The following is a 15,613-nucleotide window of genomic DNA, read 5'->3' on the forward strand; positions in this document are numbered from 1 at the left end:
CGTCTCAATACTTATGCTCACATTAGGCAGAGGGATGAAACTGTAAAAGTGCTGTACTTCTTAGTTGGTAAAACATTCTGTGTTGAAACCGTCAATAATAAAATGTGACATTCTGTACTTCTGCCTCATATTAATCTTTTAATCATATTTATAGATGTCTTGACACCACAGCTAACAGAGCAATTTTGTCATTACTGTTCCAATATTTATATATATAAAACAGTATCTCACAGAAGTGAGTACACCCCTCACATTTTTGTAAATATTTTATTATATCTTTTCATGTGACAACACTGAAGAAATTACGCTTTGCTACAGTGTAAAGTAGTGAGTGTACAGCTTGTATAACAGTGTAAATTTGCTGTCCTCTCAAAATAACTCAAAACACGGCCATTAATGTCTAAACCGCTGGCCACAAAAGTGAGTACACCTCTAAGTGAAAATGTCCAAATTGGGCCCAATTACCCATTTTCTCTCCCCGGTGTCATGTGACTCGTTAGTGTTACAAGGTCTCAGGTGTGAATGGGGAGCAGGTGTGTTAAATTTGGTGTTATCGCTCTCTTTCATACTGGTCACTGGAAGTTCAACATGGCACCTCATGGCAAAGAACTCTCTGAGGATCTGAAAAAAAGAACTGTTGCTCTACATAAAGATGGCATAGGGTATAAGAAGATTGCCAAGACCTTGAAACTGAGCTGCAGCACGGTGGCCAAGACCATACAGCGGTTTAACAGGACAGGTTCCACTCAGAACAGGCCTCGCTATGGTCGCCCAAAGGAGTTGAGTGCACGTGCTCAGCGTCATATCCAGAGGTTGTGTTTAGGAAATAGACGTATGAGTGCTGCAAGCATTGCTGCAGAGGTTGAAGGGGTGGGGGGTCAGCCTGTCAGTGCTCAGACCATACGCCGCACACTGCATCAAATTGGTCTGCATGGCTGTCGTCCCAGAAGGAAGCCTCTTCTAAAGATGATGCACAAGAAAGCCCGCAAACAGTTTGCTGAAGACAAGCAGACTAAGGAACCATGTCCTGTGGTCTGATGAGACCAAGATAAACTTATTTGGTTCAGATGGTGTCAAGCGTGTATGGCGGCAACCAGGTGAGGAGTACAAAGACAAGTGTGTCTTGCCTACAGTCAAGCATGGTGGTGGGAGTGTCATGGTCTGGGGCTGCATGAGTGCTGCCGGCACTGGGGAGCTACAGTTCATTGAGGGAGCCATGAATGCCAACAGAGCATGATCCCCTCACTTTGGAGACTGGGCCGCAGGGCAGTATTCCAACATGATAACGACCCCAAACACACCTCCAAGACGACCACTGCCTTGCTAAAGAAGCTGAGGGTAATCTGTGGGGCATCCTCAAATGGAAGGTGGAGGAGCACAAGATCTCTAACATCCACCAGCTCCGTGATGTCGTAACGGAGGAGTGGAAGAGGACTCTAGTGGCAACCTGTGAAGCCCTGGTGAACTCCATGCCCAAGAGGGTTAAGGCAGTGCTGGAAAATAATGACACTTTGGGCCCAATTTGGACATTTTCACTTAGGGGTGTACTCACTTTTGTGGCCAGTGGTTTAGACATTAATGGCTGTGTGTTGAGTTATTTTGAGGGGACAGCAAATTTACATTGTTATACAAGCTGTACACTCACTACTTTACATTGTAGCAAAGTGTAATTTCTTCAGTGTTGTCATATGAAAAGATATAATAAAATATTTACAAAAAATGTGAGGGGTGTACTCCCTTCTGTGAGATACTGTTTTATATATATATATATATATACACATACATATATATACATACATATATATACACAAATATCATGAATTATTTAGGAGTTTTTTAGTTTTTTTAGAGGTCACACCACATGACATTTTAGAGCTGGAACTAATCTTGCCCTTTTCATAAAAAGGTCAGATATTTTAAGAAACTTCCTGAGCAATCACAGGGTCTGGAGAGGTCCTTCCTTGTTATGACATAATTTCTGTTTTTTCTTTCTTTCTTTTTTTTTTTTTGGTCTGCTTGTTGGCTGAACCATATGACGTTTTTTGCACCACAAAACATTTTGTACAAAGTTTTTCAAATATTTACAGTGCAATATATATTTGGTAATTTTTTTTTTCTAAGAAATAGTAATTAAAGATTATGCCAAATTACTTTTCTTTTCAAGGTGTTTATTTTCAGGAATTTGTATTATATTATGATATCAGGACCGTTGTATCACCCTGATATGTTTCCCTTTATTCCCCAAGAGGTCAATGTATTATGAATTTCCATTTTAATATATTTTTGAAAAATAAAATTATAGATCCAGGCAAAAATGTAATGTCACTGACCCACATAAAGTGGTTCCAAAACAGTTTTTGGACACTTAAGGTCACACTTAATATGAACTTCATTGAAGAAGAAGAAGAAGAAGAAGAAGAAGAAGAAAAAAAAAGCAAACAAATGATGGTCCTATTTCTCACATCTCATTTTACTTTTTTGCTATTAATTTTACTGTGATTTTAGTGGATATCTAAAGTCAGTTCCCCTCAAAATGGCAGAATAAACCAAATTAACCAAATACATATACAATACATCAGGAATAATCTACAAAGTAACTAATTAATGGTCTATAAATGCAGTAATTGAGGATGTAGCCCATGTAGATTTCCTTCTCCATTTAAACACAATGGCAAATACCACACGTCCAGAGAAGAAACCTGTGACCTCATTCTCCGAAGTAAGGGAAGGAGAGAGGAATTTGTCCTGACCACACTCAAGTATTTCCATATCAACTCAGCTGGCTATATAAGGAATCAAACCTCATGCTAGACAAATTCAACACAAGCAGCGTCCCTGACATTCTTCAGCCCTTCAGTGTAGGGATGAATATAGAAAACAATGGACAGTTAGATTGAACTACACTAATAGCATAAACCTGATAAGAGGGAATTACCAGAAAAAGGCCCAATGATAAGCTATTAAGATAACATATCCAACCATAACAAAACTAATCCATGGGAGCTCTCAAATACAATCAGGCTAATGGAGCGTTTTCTTTCATTATAAACACAATAAGACAGGAAATCACTTCATATCCATAATATATTACAAGAACAAAAGCTCACACTGTAATTGTCAAAACTAACTACAACAGCAGTTCTCAACTGACCCAAAATTTTGTAGCAGGTTCTAACACAAAGCTGAATGCAACTAATCACATAATAGCTAGACACGGCCTTGTATTTGAAATCAAGGGTATAAACAAGGCTTGTCTAGACAAATTGGTTTTGTCTGGACAAATCATCTAGTGTATGAATTTATATAAATATAAATATGTGTTTACTTTTGTATGATAAACAATTATAGTTCTGTGTTGGGCTGCCACTTAAAGAGTTAGTTCACCTAAATATGACAATTCTGTCATTAATTATTCACCCTCATGTCGTTCCACATCTGTAAGACCTTTGTTCATCTTCGGAACACAAATTAAGATATTTTTGATAAAATCCGATGGCTCAGTGAGGCCTGCATTGCCAGCAAGACAATTAACACTTTCAATGCCCAGAAAGGTACTAAAAACATATTTAAAACAGTTCATGTGACTACAGTGGTTTAACCTTAATATTATAAAGCGACGAGAATACTTTTTGTGCGGCAAAAATAACAAAATTGCGACTTTTTTCCACAAAATCTAGTGATGGCCGATTTCAAAATACTGCTTCATGAAGCTTTACGAGTCATTTGTTTCGAATCAGTGGTTCAGAGCGCCAAAATCACATGATTTCAGTAAACAAGGCTTCGTTATGTCATAAGTGTTTTGAAACTTCAATAGTTCACGTGACTTTGGCAGTTTGATACAAGCTCTGAACCACTGAATCAAAACAAAAGATACATAAAGCTTCGAAGCTTCATGAAGCTGTGTTTTGAAATCGCCCATCTCTAGATATTGTGAAATAAAGTCGCTATTTTGTTATTTTTGGCGCACAAAAAGTATTCTCGTCGCTTTATAATATTAAAGTTGAACCACTGTAGTCACATGAACTGTTTTAAATATGTTTTTAGTACCTTTCTGGGCATTGAAAAAAGGAGTGTTACTGCTGGCGATGCAGGCCTCACTGAGCCATCGGATTTTATCAAAAATATCTTAATTTGTGTTCTGACGATGAACAAAGGTCTTACGGGTGTCGAACGACATGAGGGGGAGTAATAAATTAAATAATTTTCATTTTTGGGTGAACTAACCCTTTAAAGTTAACCAGTCAAAGCAAATTCATTTGAGAACCACTGGTTTACTCTGATAAGATGGTGTATATGTTATAATCTGTACTGCACTGCCTTTAAAACATCATTTGTCCTTGTGAAGCACTGCTATTTTGTTGTATTGATCACAGTTTTGTCAGATGTGCTGCAGTGAACCATCAGCTATTACACCGTGCAGGAAAAGCCGAGAGCCTCACAGACAGGCACAAGGCTCTGTACTGACACACAGTATAGAGTATCCATCTATCTCCAATCACAGGCTCTTTCTCTTTCTGCCAGTTCAAGGGCTTTCTACTGATGACTGAGCTGCGGGAAAGCGGTGCTCAATCAGGGGATGTATGGACAGCTCTGGGCAAACTGGACGTCTGTTGAGCTCAGCAAAACATATATGCACACCAACACATACACACACTATCAATGTTAAACCCCCTGCCCTGGAATCTGTTTTCTCATTACCTTGCGCACAGCAGGAGTTGGAGATGGTACTGGCGTGTTAGTATTGTGCTCTGGACTGCTCTCCTCCATCACTGGAAAACAAGAAATTTACAGCTGAGAATCAGTGGAGTGTAGTGGACTGTCCATGTTTGTGCCTTTTTTTTTTTTTATAGATTCATGTTCCAGTTCATGTGGAACAATATTAACCTTACAACAACATCAACAAAACATTACTATAATTGTATGTTATGTTTAACATACTATAGAACGCTTTACAATAGGGTTCAGTTTGGTACAGGGTTATTATAAAAATAAAAATTATTTTATTATAAAAATAAAATTCAAAATATTAACAGAAACTACAATAGCATACCACTGATACTAAAATAACACTGATTTGATAATAGTTAATGCATTAGTTAGGCTATAATGAACTGACAATAAACAACAATTTTACAACATTCATTAATTTAGGTTAATGTTAACGTCAATGTATTAAAGCTGGGGGGTATACTGAGTTTGTACGATATAGGCTATCAATACTTTTTGTATACGATACGAAATGAGGAAATACCGTTTATATAGATATAAAGTAGTTTTATACGAGCGCATCTGAAACATAGCGGTAGATGTCGCAGAGTGCTGCTGCGGGGAAAATGCATAATACAATTTGTCCTAAACATGAGACATGCTTAATATTAAGGGCTTTAAAAATAGCCTAACTCATAAGATTAAGATATATTTAACACGTATAGTTTAAAGCAGCTTGCCCCGTCAGATGCTCTGAGTCGGACAGATTCATGTGCTGACAGATTCTTGCGCTGTTTAATGCGTTTGTGATGTGGTATTTTCCTCAGCGCCTAACTTACATTTTCACAGGTATATTCTCCATCTGTAAATGTTAGAAATTCATACAAATATTTCTATTTTGCTGTTAGGAGTGGATGAGCCTCCTGCTAGCGAATCTCCTCTAAACTTTATAGACTTCCGTGAACGAGCGCCGCCGCGCGCATTCGCGCCAAACAGACGGAGCTCTCCGTCTGAAGAGAGACCAAAATATACATTTTGCTAAAATGTTTGTTGTTGAACAATAAATCTGCCATATGTAGAATTTTAAACCTACAAATAAGTGTATTTCTATGATAGCAGTAACTGTAAAGTGACTATTTGGGGTAATCAAAATAGCCTAATATAGTCTGTGATTTTGTTTTTATTTGAAATTTTAGTCTAGTGAACTTAACTTCTGCTTTAAAAAGCATTATTTTTAGATTGTAATGTTAGCCTACAATGTTAGAATGTAATGTAATTTTCCCTTTTTTGCACATATATAGTGTGCCAGACTATATGGTTACATTCACTATATTTGTTTTAATAGCCTTCAATGTGAACACTGTTTGTAGGACAACATTAGGCAGGATGTTAAATTAAGTTTTTTTTTTTTTTTTTTTTTTTTAAATAAATAAAATGCCAATTGTTTTTTTTTCAAAATCCATATAGGAAAATGTAGAAAACATCGAGATAGCGTATATATCGTCATTTAGCCAAAAAATATCAAGATATGATTTTTTGGCCATATCGCCCAGCCCTAATACTAATACATTTTTTTTTTATTTAAAGTTGTATAAATTTACATTAATTCATGTTTGTTCATAATATATATATAACTAATAACAATGTTTGTTTATTATTACAAAAAATATTTTTGACTTTAAAAAAGCAAAAATCTGGGTTATAGTGATAACCTCCATAGCACTTATGGAAGTGAATCAGTCTGTAAACGTTAAAATATTAACTGTTTCAATAGTATAGGCACATTATATTATATTGCATTTTACTACTTCATTACCAATGACACAATATAAAATGTTCAATTTGTTAACTTCAGTTAATACAATAAAATTCAAGAACTAATAATGAACAATTCATTGCTTAATTTTTATTAACAAATTGAACCTTATAGAAAAGTGTTACCACTTTTATTCTCATTTATTCTCATTGTTTACTCTGTTTATTTCGTCTAGTTTGACCCATTCATGTGGATTTCTAGACCAGTTGCGACATGACAGGTGAGCATTATTACACTGACCGGGTAATCAGCCAATCACAGCAAAGTGGAGGCACTGCCTTGAGACACAAAAATGTGACTTTTTGCCTGTATTCGTTTAATCCATTAAGGCCACGTTCAAATGAGACCTTAATGAGAACAGTCTCCTTCTGAAACTTTTTTCACTAGTGTTGATGTTGAACAGATTTACTTAAAGAAAGTAGTGATTTATATACTATTCAGTCTCATTTTTTATATTACTTTATTTTTGTACTGATTTTTGTACTGAAACTTTTCCTCAGAGAAATTAAACAATCTAGGCCAATAGTTTTTTTTTTTTTTTTTTTTTTTTTTTTTTTTTTTATGCTTAATACTCAAACACAAAGAAAACACTGTAAACTGATTGTGCATGTTTATTGGAGCAACAAAACACAATCAAACCATGTAACATAGAATAACCCTTACTTGATTTAGTCTGTGCCTTGCGAGCCAAAGCTGCCAACAGTTCATTCTGCACCTATTAAAAGAGAAGATCATGGTTCAAATATTTACAAATAGTTCTTTCAAATATGAAGGCATAGTGGGCTCAAAACCATTTAACACAAGCATTTTTTTTTTTCTTTTGTTCACAACCTGCTGCTTGGGAAGCTATTCTTTGGGTCTGTGCTTGATCAATCTCTGAAGAGATCTAGAATCCTTTGAAGATATAAATCGATATGTTCAGCACTAAACTTCATCTCTAATTTTTTTAAAAAAAAAAGTTTCACTTCTCTCGATTGATTCATACTTGGAAGTTTTTTAGCAGGAATATAAAAGTAGACTGCATTACTTATTCTTTTAGCATGACTGCCTTTGATTTCCCAACTGCTGTATTATTCCTTTGAGGATCCATAAAAACTTGACTCAAAATTTCAAGTGATCTATTCATGATCTGACTGCAAACTTCTCAAATCCATGTTTTCTGAGGTAGGGACTCTACATTGAAATCCCACAGCACACGACACATTATGAATACAAATGTATCCAACCCATCAAGCATCTGAAAGAAAATATCACTCACTTATGAGGGGAAGTCCATCTGCTGTATGACCATGGGAGGTCAGTGCATTAGTAAACCAGATGTGTAATGGAGAGGTTTAACTGTGCTTAGTGGCCCATTAAATCGACATGTTCTATGGGGCCATCTGATGGGCAGCCCCTGCTCTGAGTGTACAGACTTAGAGAAAATATAAATGGAGCTGGACTGGGATCTATGTCACTGTGACCCCAAACAGGCCAACAACAAATGATCTGCACTAATAACTGTTTCCACTAAAAACGTAAAGAAATGAATGGTGTATATGACCATCTGCGTCATTTAAGTTGGGAACATGATTGATGTCTCCACCTTTTTTCATGAGATGGGGATGGATGGATGGACGGACAGATGGAGGGATGGATGGACGGATGGATGGATGGACTAGTGGATGGATGAGGGATGGATGGAGGGATGAATTGACTGGTGGATGGATGGATAAATAGATGGACAGACTAGGATGGATGGATGGATGGATGGATGGATGACAGACTAGAATGGATGGATGGATGCATGGATTGACTAGTGGATCGATTGAAGGATGGATGGAGGAATGAATTGACTCATGGATGGATGGATGGATGGATGAATGGAGGGATGAATTGACTGGTGGATGGATGGATGGATGGACAGACAGACATAAGGATGGATGGATGGATGGATGGAAAGACTGACTGGTGGATGGATGGAGGGAAAGATTGACTGGTGGATGGATGATGGATGGATGGATGGATGGATGGATGAATTGACTAGTAAATGGATGGATGGAGGGAGGGATGGATGGATGAATGGAAAGAATGACTGGTGGATGAATGGACTGGTGGATGGATGGATGGAGGGATGGATGAAGGAATGAATGGAGGGATGAATTGACTGGTGGATGGATGGATGGATGGATGGATGATGGACGGACAGACAGACATAAGGATGGATAGATGGATGGATGGATGGATGGATGAATGGATGAATTGACTGGTGGATGGATGGATGGATGGATGGATGGATGGATGGATGGATGGATGGATGAATTGACTGGTGGATGGATGGATGGATGGATGGATGGATGGATGGATGGACAGACAGACATAAGGATGGATGGATGGATGGATGGATGAATGGATGGAGGGAAAGACTGACTGGTGGATGGATGGATGGATGGATGAACTGACTAGTGAACGGATGGATGGAGGTAGGGATGGATATATGAATGGAAAGATTGACTGGGAGAAAATACCTCTTACAGTTTTTTTTACAATCGCTAGGACACATTTCTCAATACTTAGGTCACTTTTTCAAAACTCTTCACACAGTTCTCCTAACCAACTTTCATCTTGGCACAGAGGTTAACTTCATATTCAAAATGCACCAAATCTACCAAAACATTTCATACATGTCTCAAATCAACTCATTCTTCCAGAACACTAGCAAAGGTTTTCACTGAGCAAACACACTTTGTCACTCATAAAACATCGACCTAAAAACACTAACATCACAGTTAGCATTATACAATGTTTTCTTTTTTTAAATTTCTTTACAAAACAAGAATGACACTCTCTACTGCTTATAATTCACTGCAGTTTATGTTACATGGTCCATGTTTACATTACAGAACAAAATTATTCCTAAGTTTCCCCTTTTGAATTGATGGTAATGAAATTGAAAGACTAATGCTTGTGTAGGTGTTCAGTTTCATCTAATTGTTTTGATAGTATTTGATTTTTTAGATTCAGAATATATTTCATAACTATATTACTGTAGAAATGTAGCAAATTTCTGTCTTATTCAGTTTTGTATTATGTTATTGTTTTGAACTTAAGTTTAACAGTTTTGAAAACAGTATGTAAGCATGTGCAAATTGGCCTGTACGTACAAAGAGTTTTGGCAGTTGTTGTGTCTGAGTGAGAAAAGAATTCATGAAATTTGAGAGATGTAGTCATTGAATGCATTTTGTGCCAAAGCAATGATAATTGATCCTCAGTTTAGCCCACATAGACTTCTGTTGTGCTCACTGTGTGAAGAGTTTTGCAAAAGTGACCTAAGTATTGAGAAATGTGTCCTAGCATCTGTAAAAAACTGTATAATTGGACACATGCGTTTGTGGAATAAATTAATCATATCATAGTTGACAAATACATCTGCAAATATATATATATATATATATATATTTTTTTTTTTTTATAAAAACTCAAGAATTCAAGTGATCATCTTAAACTTGGCAAGCATCTGGTGAACATTGCTACAAATGAAGTGTTTTATTATTAGGTCTTACTCTAAATCCTATACACAACCACAAGCTACATGCTAAAGATACAGTACATTGATTAAGCCATCAAACTGAGCATCTCAACTGTTCAGCTGAACACAGCAATACAAAAATGAGCATCATCAGTTCCCCAGGGAGTCTTATGCAAATGCCGACCCTCTCCGAATCACGGGAATTGGCCTTATATTTCTGTTGCCAAGGTGACTGCAGGTGCACAGGCCACCTTGAGGAGAGGTTCTGCAACATTACCTTGATAGCTGGAAGCTAAGCACGTGCCACATGGCCACAGTAATGTACTGATTCAGTCATTACACAAGAGCTGCTGGCTCTCAAACGGACAGAGCGCAGGTGTGACAGGGTTTCTGTGCAAGTGAAAATGCTCTGTACTAAACCCTTTGTATATTGTGGTTAAAGACAAAGACCGTGCTGGACGTTTGTTTAGGTATGAAACTAGTCTTAACATTTCCTAAAAGCAAGATTTAGGGGGAAAAAAAGCTCATAAGATAAATGAGATATAGTTTTCTTACTGTTGAGGTGAGATGCTCCAATGCTCTCATTTGAAGAAGTGGATTACAAGCATCAGATGATTTCTGCGCATCTTCTTGATTGCTACTGTACAGAACAACATAAAACACAATTTAATCTCAGTCAATTTACTGCTTTAATTTCTTATTTAAAATTCATTTTGATATATATATATATATATATATATATATATATATATATATATATATATATATATATATATATATATATTATATATATTATATATGAGTAAGATGTTTTACATAAAAGATGTTTACATATAATCCATAAGACAAAAAAATAGCTTAATTTATTAAAATGACCCAGTTCAAAAGTTTGTGAACCATTGATTCTTAATACTGTGTGTGGTTACCTGGATGATCTACGACTATTTTTTTGTTTTGTGATGGTTGTTCATGAGTCCCTTGTTTGTTCTGAGCAGTTAAACTGAGCTCTGTTCTTCAGAAAAAATCTCCAGGTCCCAAAAAATCTTCAGTTTTCCACCATTTTTTTTTTGCATATTTGAACCCTTTCCAGCAGTGACTGAATGATTTTGAGATCCATCTTTTCACACTGAGGACAACTGAGGCACTCAAACACAACTATTAAAAAAAGTTCAAACATTCACTGATGCTCCAGAAGGAAACACGATGCATTAACAGTCAGGGGGTGAAAACTTTTGAACAGGATGAAGAGGTCCAAATTTTTCTTATTTCACTTGAATATCATTTTTTTTCCATTTAGGACTGCCCTTCGGAAGCAACAGAAAATACTTGCATGTTTCCCGGAAGACAAATTAAATACAATTTATCTTGATCTTCAAATTCCAAATGTTTTCACCCCCCATCTATTAATGCATCATGTTTTTTTTCTGGAGCATCAGTGAATGTTTGAACCTTTTTTAAAAGTTGTGTTTGAGTCCCTCAGTTGTCCTCAGTGTGAAAAGACGGATCTCAAAATCATTCAGTCACTGCTGGAAAGGGTTCAAATATGCAAAAAATGCTGGAAAACTGAAGAATCTGCAGGACCTGGAGGATTTTTCTGAAGAACAGAGCTCAGTTTAACTGCTCAGGACAAACAAGAGACTCATGAACCACCATCACAAAACAAAAAAACAGTCGTAGATCATCCAGGTAACCACACACAGTATTAAGAATCAATGGTTCACATACTTATGAATGGGATTATTTTAATAAATTCAGCAATTTTTTGTCTTATGGATTATATGTAAACAACTTATGTAAAATATCTTACTCAGGTCAGTACTAAATAAAAAATAACATGCATTTTGTATTATCTCCCTTATTTTGTTAAAATTATTAACATTTTCACAGATTCTGCAAGTGGTTCACATAGTTTTTCTTGCAACTGTATATTATATATATATATATATATATATATATATATATATATATATATAATTTTTTTTTTTTTTTTTTTTTGTGACATACAGTCAAAAAGTTATACAACTGTTCTTGTATAACAGTTTGAAAACCTTATCAAATAGTTTGGTACAATGTTTTACTATTTTTTCTTACAAAACAAATATTGTAATAAAACTGATATTTTATATATTATGCAAACCCCTGCAAGTATGTCAAGGAAAATAAGTCTTAAATTATCAGATAATTTGACCCTTTTTTTGACAAAGCATGGTTAGTTCACATTGTAAAATGTTATCTGGACTTTATGATTTGATAATAAAAACATTTTACCTTGAAAAAAAATATTTTTATTCAGCAAGGGTGCATTAAAAGACTTTTACACTGTTCCTAAAAAGTTCTATTTCAAATAAATGGTGTTTTTTTTTTCTTTCAAATTTTCTTTTCTTCAAAGAATCCTGAAAAACGAAGCCTCGTTTACTGAAATCATGTGATTTTGGCGCTCCGAACCACTGATGATTCGAAACAAAAGATTCGTAAAGCTTCGAAGCTTCATGAAGCAGTGTTTTGAAATCGCCCATCACTAGATATTGTTGAATAAAGTCATTATTTTGTTATTTTTGGTGCACAAAAAGTATTCTCGTCGCTTTATAATATTAAAGTTGAACCACTGTAGTCACATGAACTGTTTTAAATATGTTTTTAGTAGCTTTCTGGGCACTGAAAAAGGGGAGTGTTACTGCTGGCGATGCAGGCCTCACTGAGCCATCGGATTTTATTTAGTTCATTTTTGGATGAACTAACCCTTTAAAACATCAACATTTTGATCATGTGACTGAAGACTAAAGTAATAAAGTCAAACAATACTTCTTTTTTTACTGTATTTTTAATCCAATAAATGTTACACTTTATTTTGATGGTCTCCTTTAGACTATAAGTGACGCTGCACCTACATGTGAACTAATTTTCATCAGAGTATTAGTTGAGTATTAGTAGACTGTTAGTGGTAGGGTTAGACATAGCAAGAATAGCATGTTAGCGTTAATAGAATAAGTTGACATATACTTGCAATGTAGTCAGTTGGGGGAGCATCAAAATAAAGTGTTAGTAGATATTAAGCAGACAGTCTACTAATACTCTAATACTCTATTAGTTGACAAGTAGGTACAAATTTACTTATAGAAAAGTCTTATTGAGGCAAGTTACAGTATTTCACTCGGCGGCATATCGGGCAGCTATTTCAGTCATGCAAAGACAGCTCCTATCTTTTTAAACGGGAAACATCAAATTCTCCAAAGCTGTTCACCAAGCTTATGATTAAATTTCATATCTGAAATCACCAATGAAATATGACAACAACTTTCTCATAAATTTTGATTCTAAATGCTCAAGTCATCATCATTTTTCAAATTAAAGACATTTTTCAGGCTGGACCAGCCAATGTGCATGTGCAGTCACAAGTGTGCGTTTCAGAATACTGAGGCTGAATCCCAAATGGCACACTTCTACGCACTTCTACAGTCTTGTGGACTTACAATGGCTGCCACGCGTGCGTGTCCGTTAGGTCCAAGTTTGCGAGCTACGCAGAGGACTTTACCCAGCAGTCAAAGCGGCATTACATCACGAAAGTGCGGACTCAGAGGAAGACCGTGAGGGTTTAGGGTGCCATTTGGGATTCAGCCTGACTGTTTCAATAGCAACCGTAGATTCTAAAGGCAGCAGCAGTGATGCATTGACTTCATCAATTGGCAAATGGCTCTTTTACTTAGAAGGCGGAACTTATTCCACCATATTGCGCATTGCACTTTCTCCCATTCATAGTAATATGTACAGTCTTTAGCTGCATCTTATTTCGGAGGCTATGTCCTCCGGAGGTCGCATTTGAAGGCTGCATACGTCATCAAGAATGTCTTATTTCAGAAAAGTAAAATTGACTGTTATTGTTCATGATGTGTAAAATATTGTAATTTCTTTCTTACTTAGCAATCTAACGGTTACTTTTCTTAAATGAGACTGCCTCGTTGACCTCTGGAGGACACAGCCTTCGAAATGAGATGCAGCTCTTGCTTATCTAAAGTTTTTGCTTATAGTTAACAGAATGTCTAAAGGGAACCATCAAAATAAAGTGTTACCCAAATAAATGCAGCCTTGGTTTTAAGGTGCAATGTGTAAATTTTAGCAGCATCTAGCTGTGAGGTTGAACTGCAACTAACGGCGCGCACCCCTCGCACCCCACCCTTTCGAAGAAGCTACGGTGGCCGCCTGGCCAACACAAGACAAAGATGTCGTCGTCTGAGACAGCAGAGAGTAGCCTGTGTGAAGCAATGAGGTTTCTTCTTACTTCTAACAAAGAACGGTCTATGCTTCTAATAAACCAGACGACTACTACTACTACTTCTTTGTGCGTATTCAACTTAGTGACGATGCAAGCTGCCTCTAAAAACACAAACGATTTAGAACAACAACATAGTGATGAAATGCGCTCTGTGTTTGTCCGTTTAGGGTTACTGTAGAATCATGCCGGCGCAAAATGACGACTTGACATGGAGGGGGGACCCGCGGTGTATGAGATAGAAATGGCTCATTCTAAGGTGTTACGCATGGCTGTGTATATTTATATTTATTTTGAAGACCTGTAGGTGGTGTTGAGGTGTGGAATCCTTGATTGGTGGAAGCAGAGTGACGTCACCGAGTTTTCCAGGATAAATAGCGTGGACGGCGACAATGGCAGTCTCTCTCTCCGTCTCCCTTTGTTCCCCTCGTCGCTGCTCTAATCGCTTCATTGGAGTGATTTAGTCTTTCTTTTGTTATAGTTTAGTTTGCATTCTTTGTGCTCTCGTTGTTTTGTTTGATATGCATTTCTCTATGTGGTTATTGCCTATTCATATGTTATCGGTAACAGGTAGTGGAGTTAACTAAACAGGTCACTGTTTGTTTATTTAGTAAGGATAGTGAAGGAAGCTTAGGCCCGGAAGACTCACCTGTTTTGTTTTATCGGGAGTCAGGTAAGAACTGCTGGTGAGAGCAGTCAGGCAGGCGTTCTTTGTTTCTTAGCTGTTCCCTACCTGTTTACTGTTATTTCTTTTGTTATCATTTATCAGACCTTGTTTCTAATATTATTTATGAATTATTATTATGTATTGTTTATTGTCTGTTTGATTCCTTTTCCATGTTATAATTAAATGAAGGCGACTGGCGTCTTGGAAATTCACAATAAGTCTCTGTGGCTCTTTCATGTGTTTGGTCCGTGCCCTTTGTTTGAGTTATTTTATTTAACGAGCTGTTAATTTGGACATAGGCCGTAACATAAGGTGATAAAAACAAAACAGTTCATTATATAAGGTCTTTATACACACTGAAAACATAGTTATGTATATTATATTGCATTTCTATCAATAGATCCTCCCAAATTTTACACATTGCACTGAAACTTCTTATAAAAACACTAAAAAAAACTTTTGAACAGCAGTCATGTATAATTTAAAAACTTTTTTAAATTGTCAAGATGAGTACACTCAAAAGGTGTAAGGAAAATATGTTATTACTTTTTACTGGTATAAAAGTTTTTTTAAATCACTTGAAAAACATGAATACACCATCTGACAAACACTAGAAGACTAAAAAAAATCCTTTAATGTCACACTGAA

At 36.3% G+C, this 15,613-nt stretch overlaps 1 protein-coding gene across 1 annotated transcript in view; it reads right to left on the reverse strand.

Annotated features, from left to right (window-relative positions):
* The window catches only part of rapgef5b (Rap guanine nucleotide exchange factor (GEF) 5b), a 71,872-nt gene that overhangs the window by 47,500 nt on the left and 8,759 nt on the right, over positions 1-15,613 (reverse strand). The window contains exons 6-8 of the mRNA XM_051866567.1: positions 10,587-10,671; positions 7,187-7,238; positions 4,699-4,769 (exon numbers count right to left, since the gene is read on the reverse strand). Of these exons, the coding sequence (XP_051722527.1) occupies positions 4,699-4,769; positions 7,187-7,238; positions 10,587-10,671 (208 nt within the window). The remainder of the gene's footprint in view (positions 1-4,698; positions 4,770-7,186; positions 7,239-10,586; positions 10,672-15,613) is intronic.

Source organism: Ctenopharyngodon idella, chromosome 16 (genome assembly GCF_019924925.1).
Source record: "Ctenopharyngodon idella isolate HZGC_01 chromosome 16, HZGC01, whole genome shotgun sequence".
Classification (NCBI taxonomy): domain Eukaryota; kingdom Metazoa; phylum Chordata; class Actinopteri; order Cypriniformes; family Xenocyprididae; genus Ctenopharyngodon; species Ctenopharyngodon idella.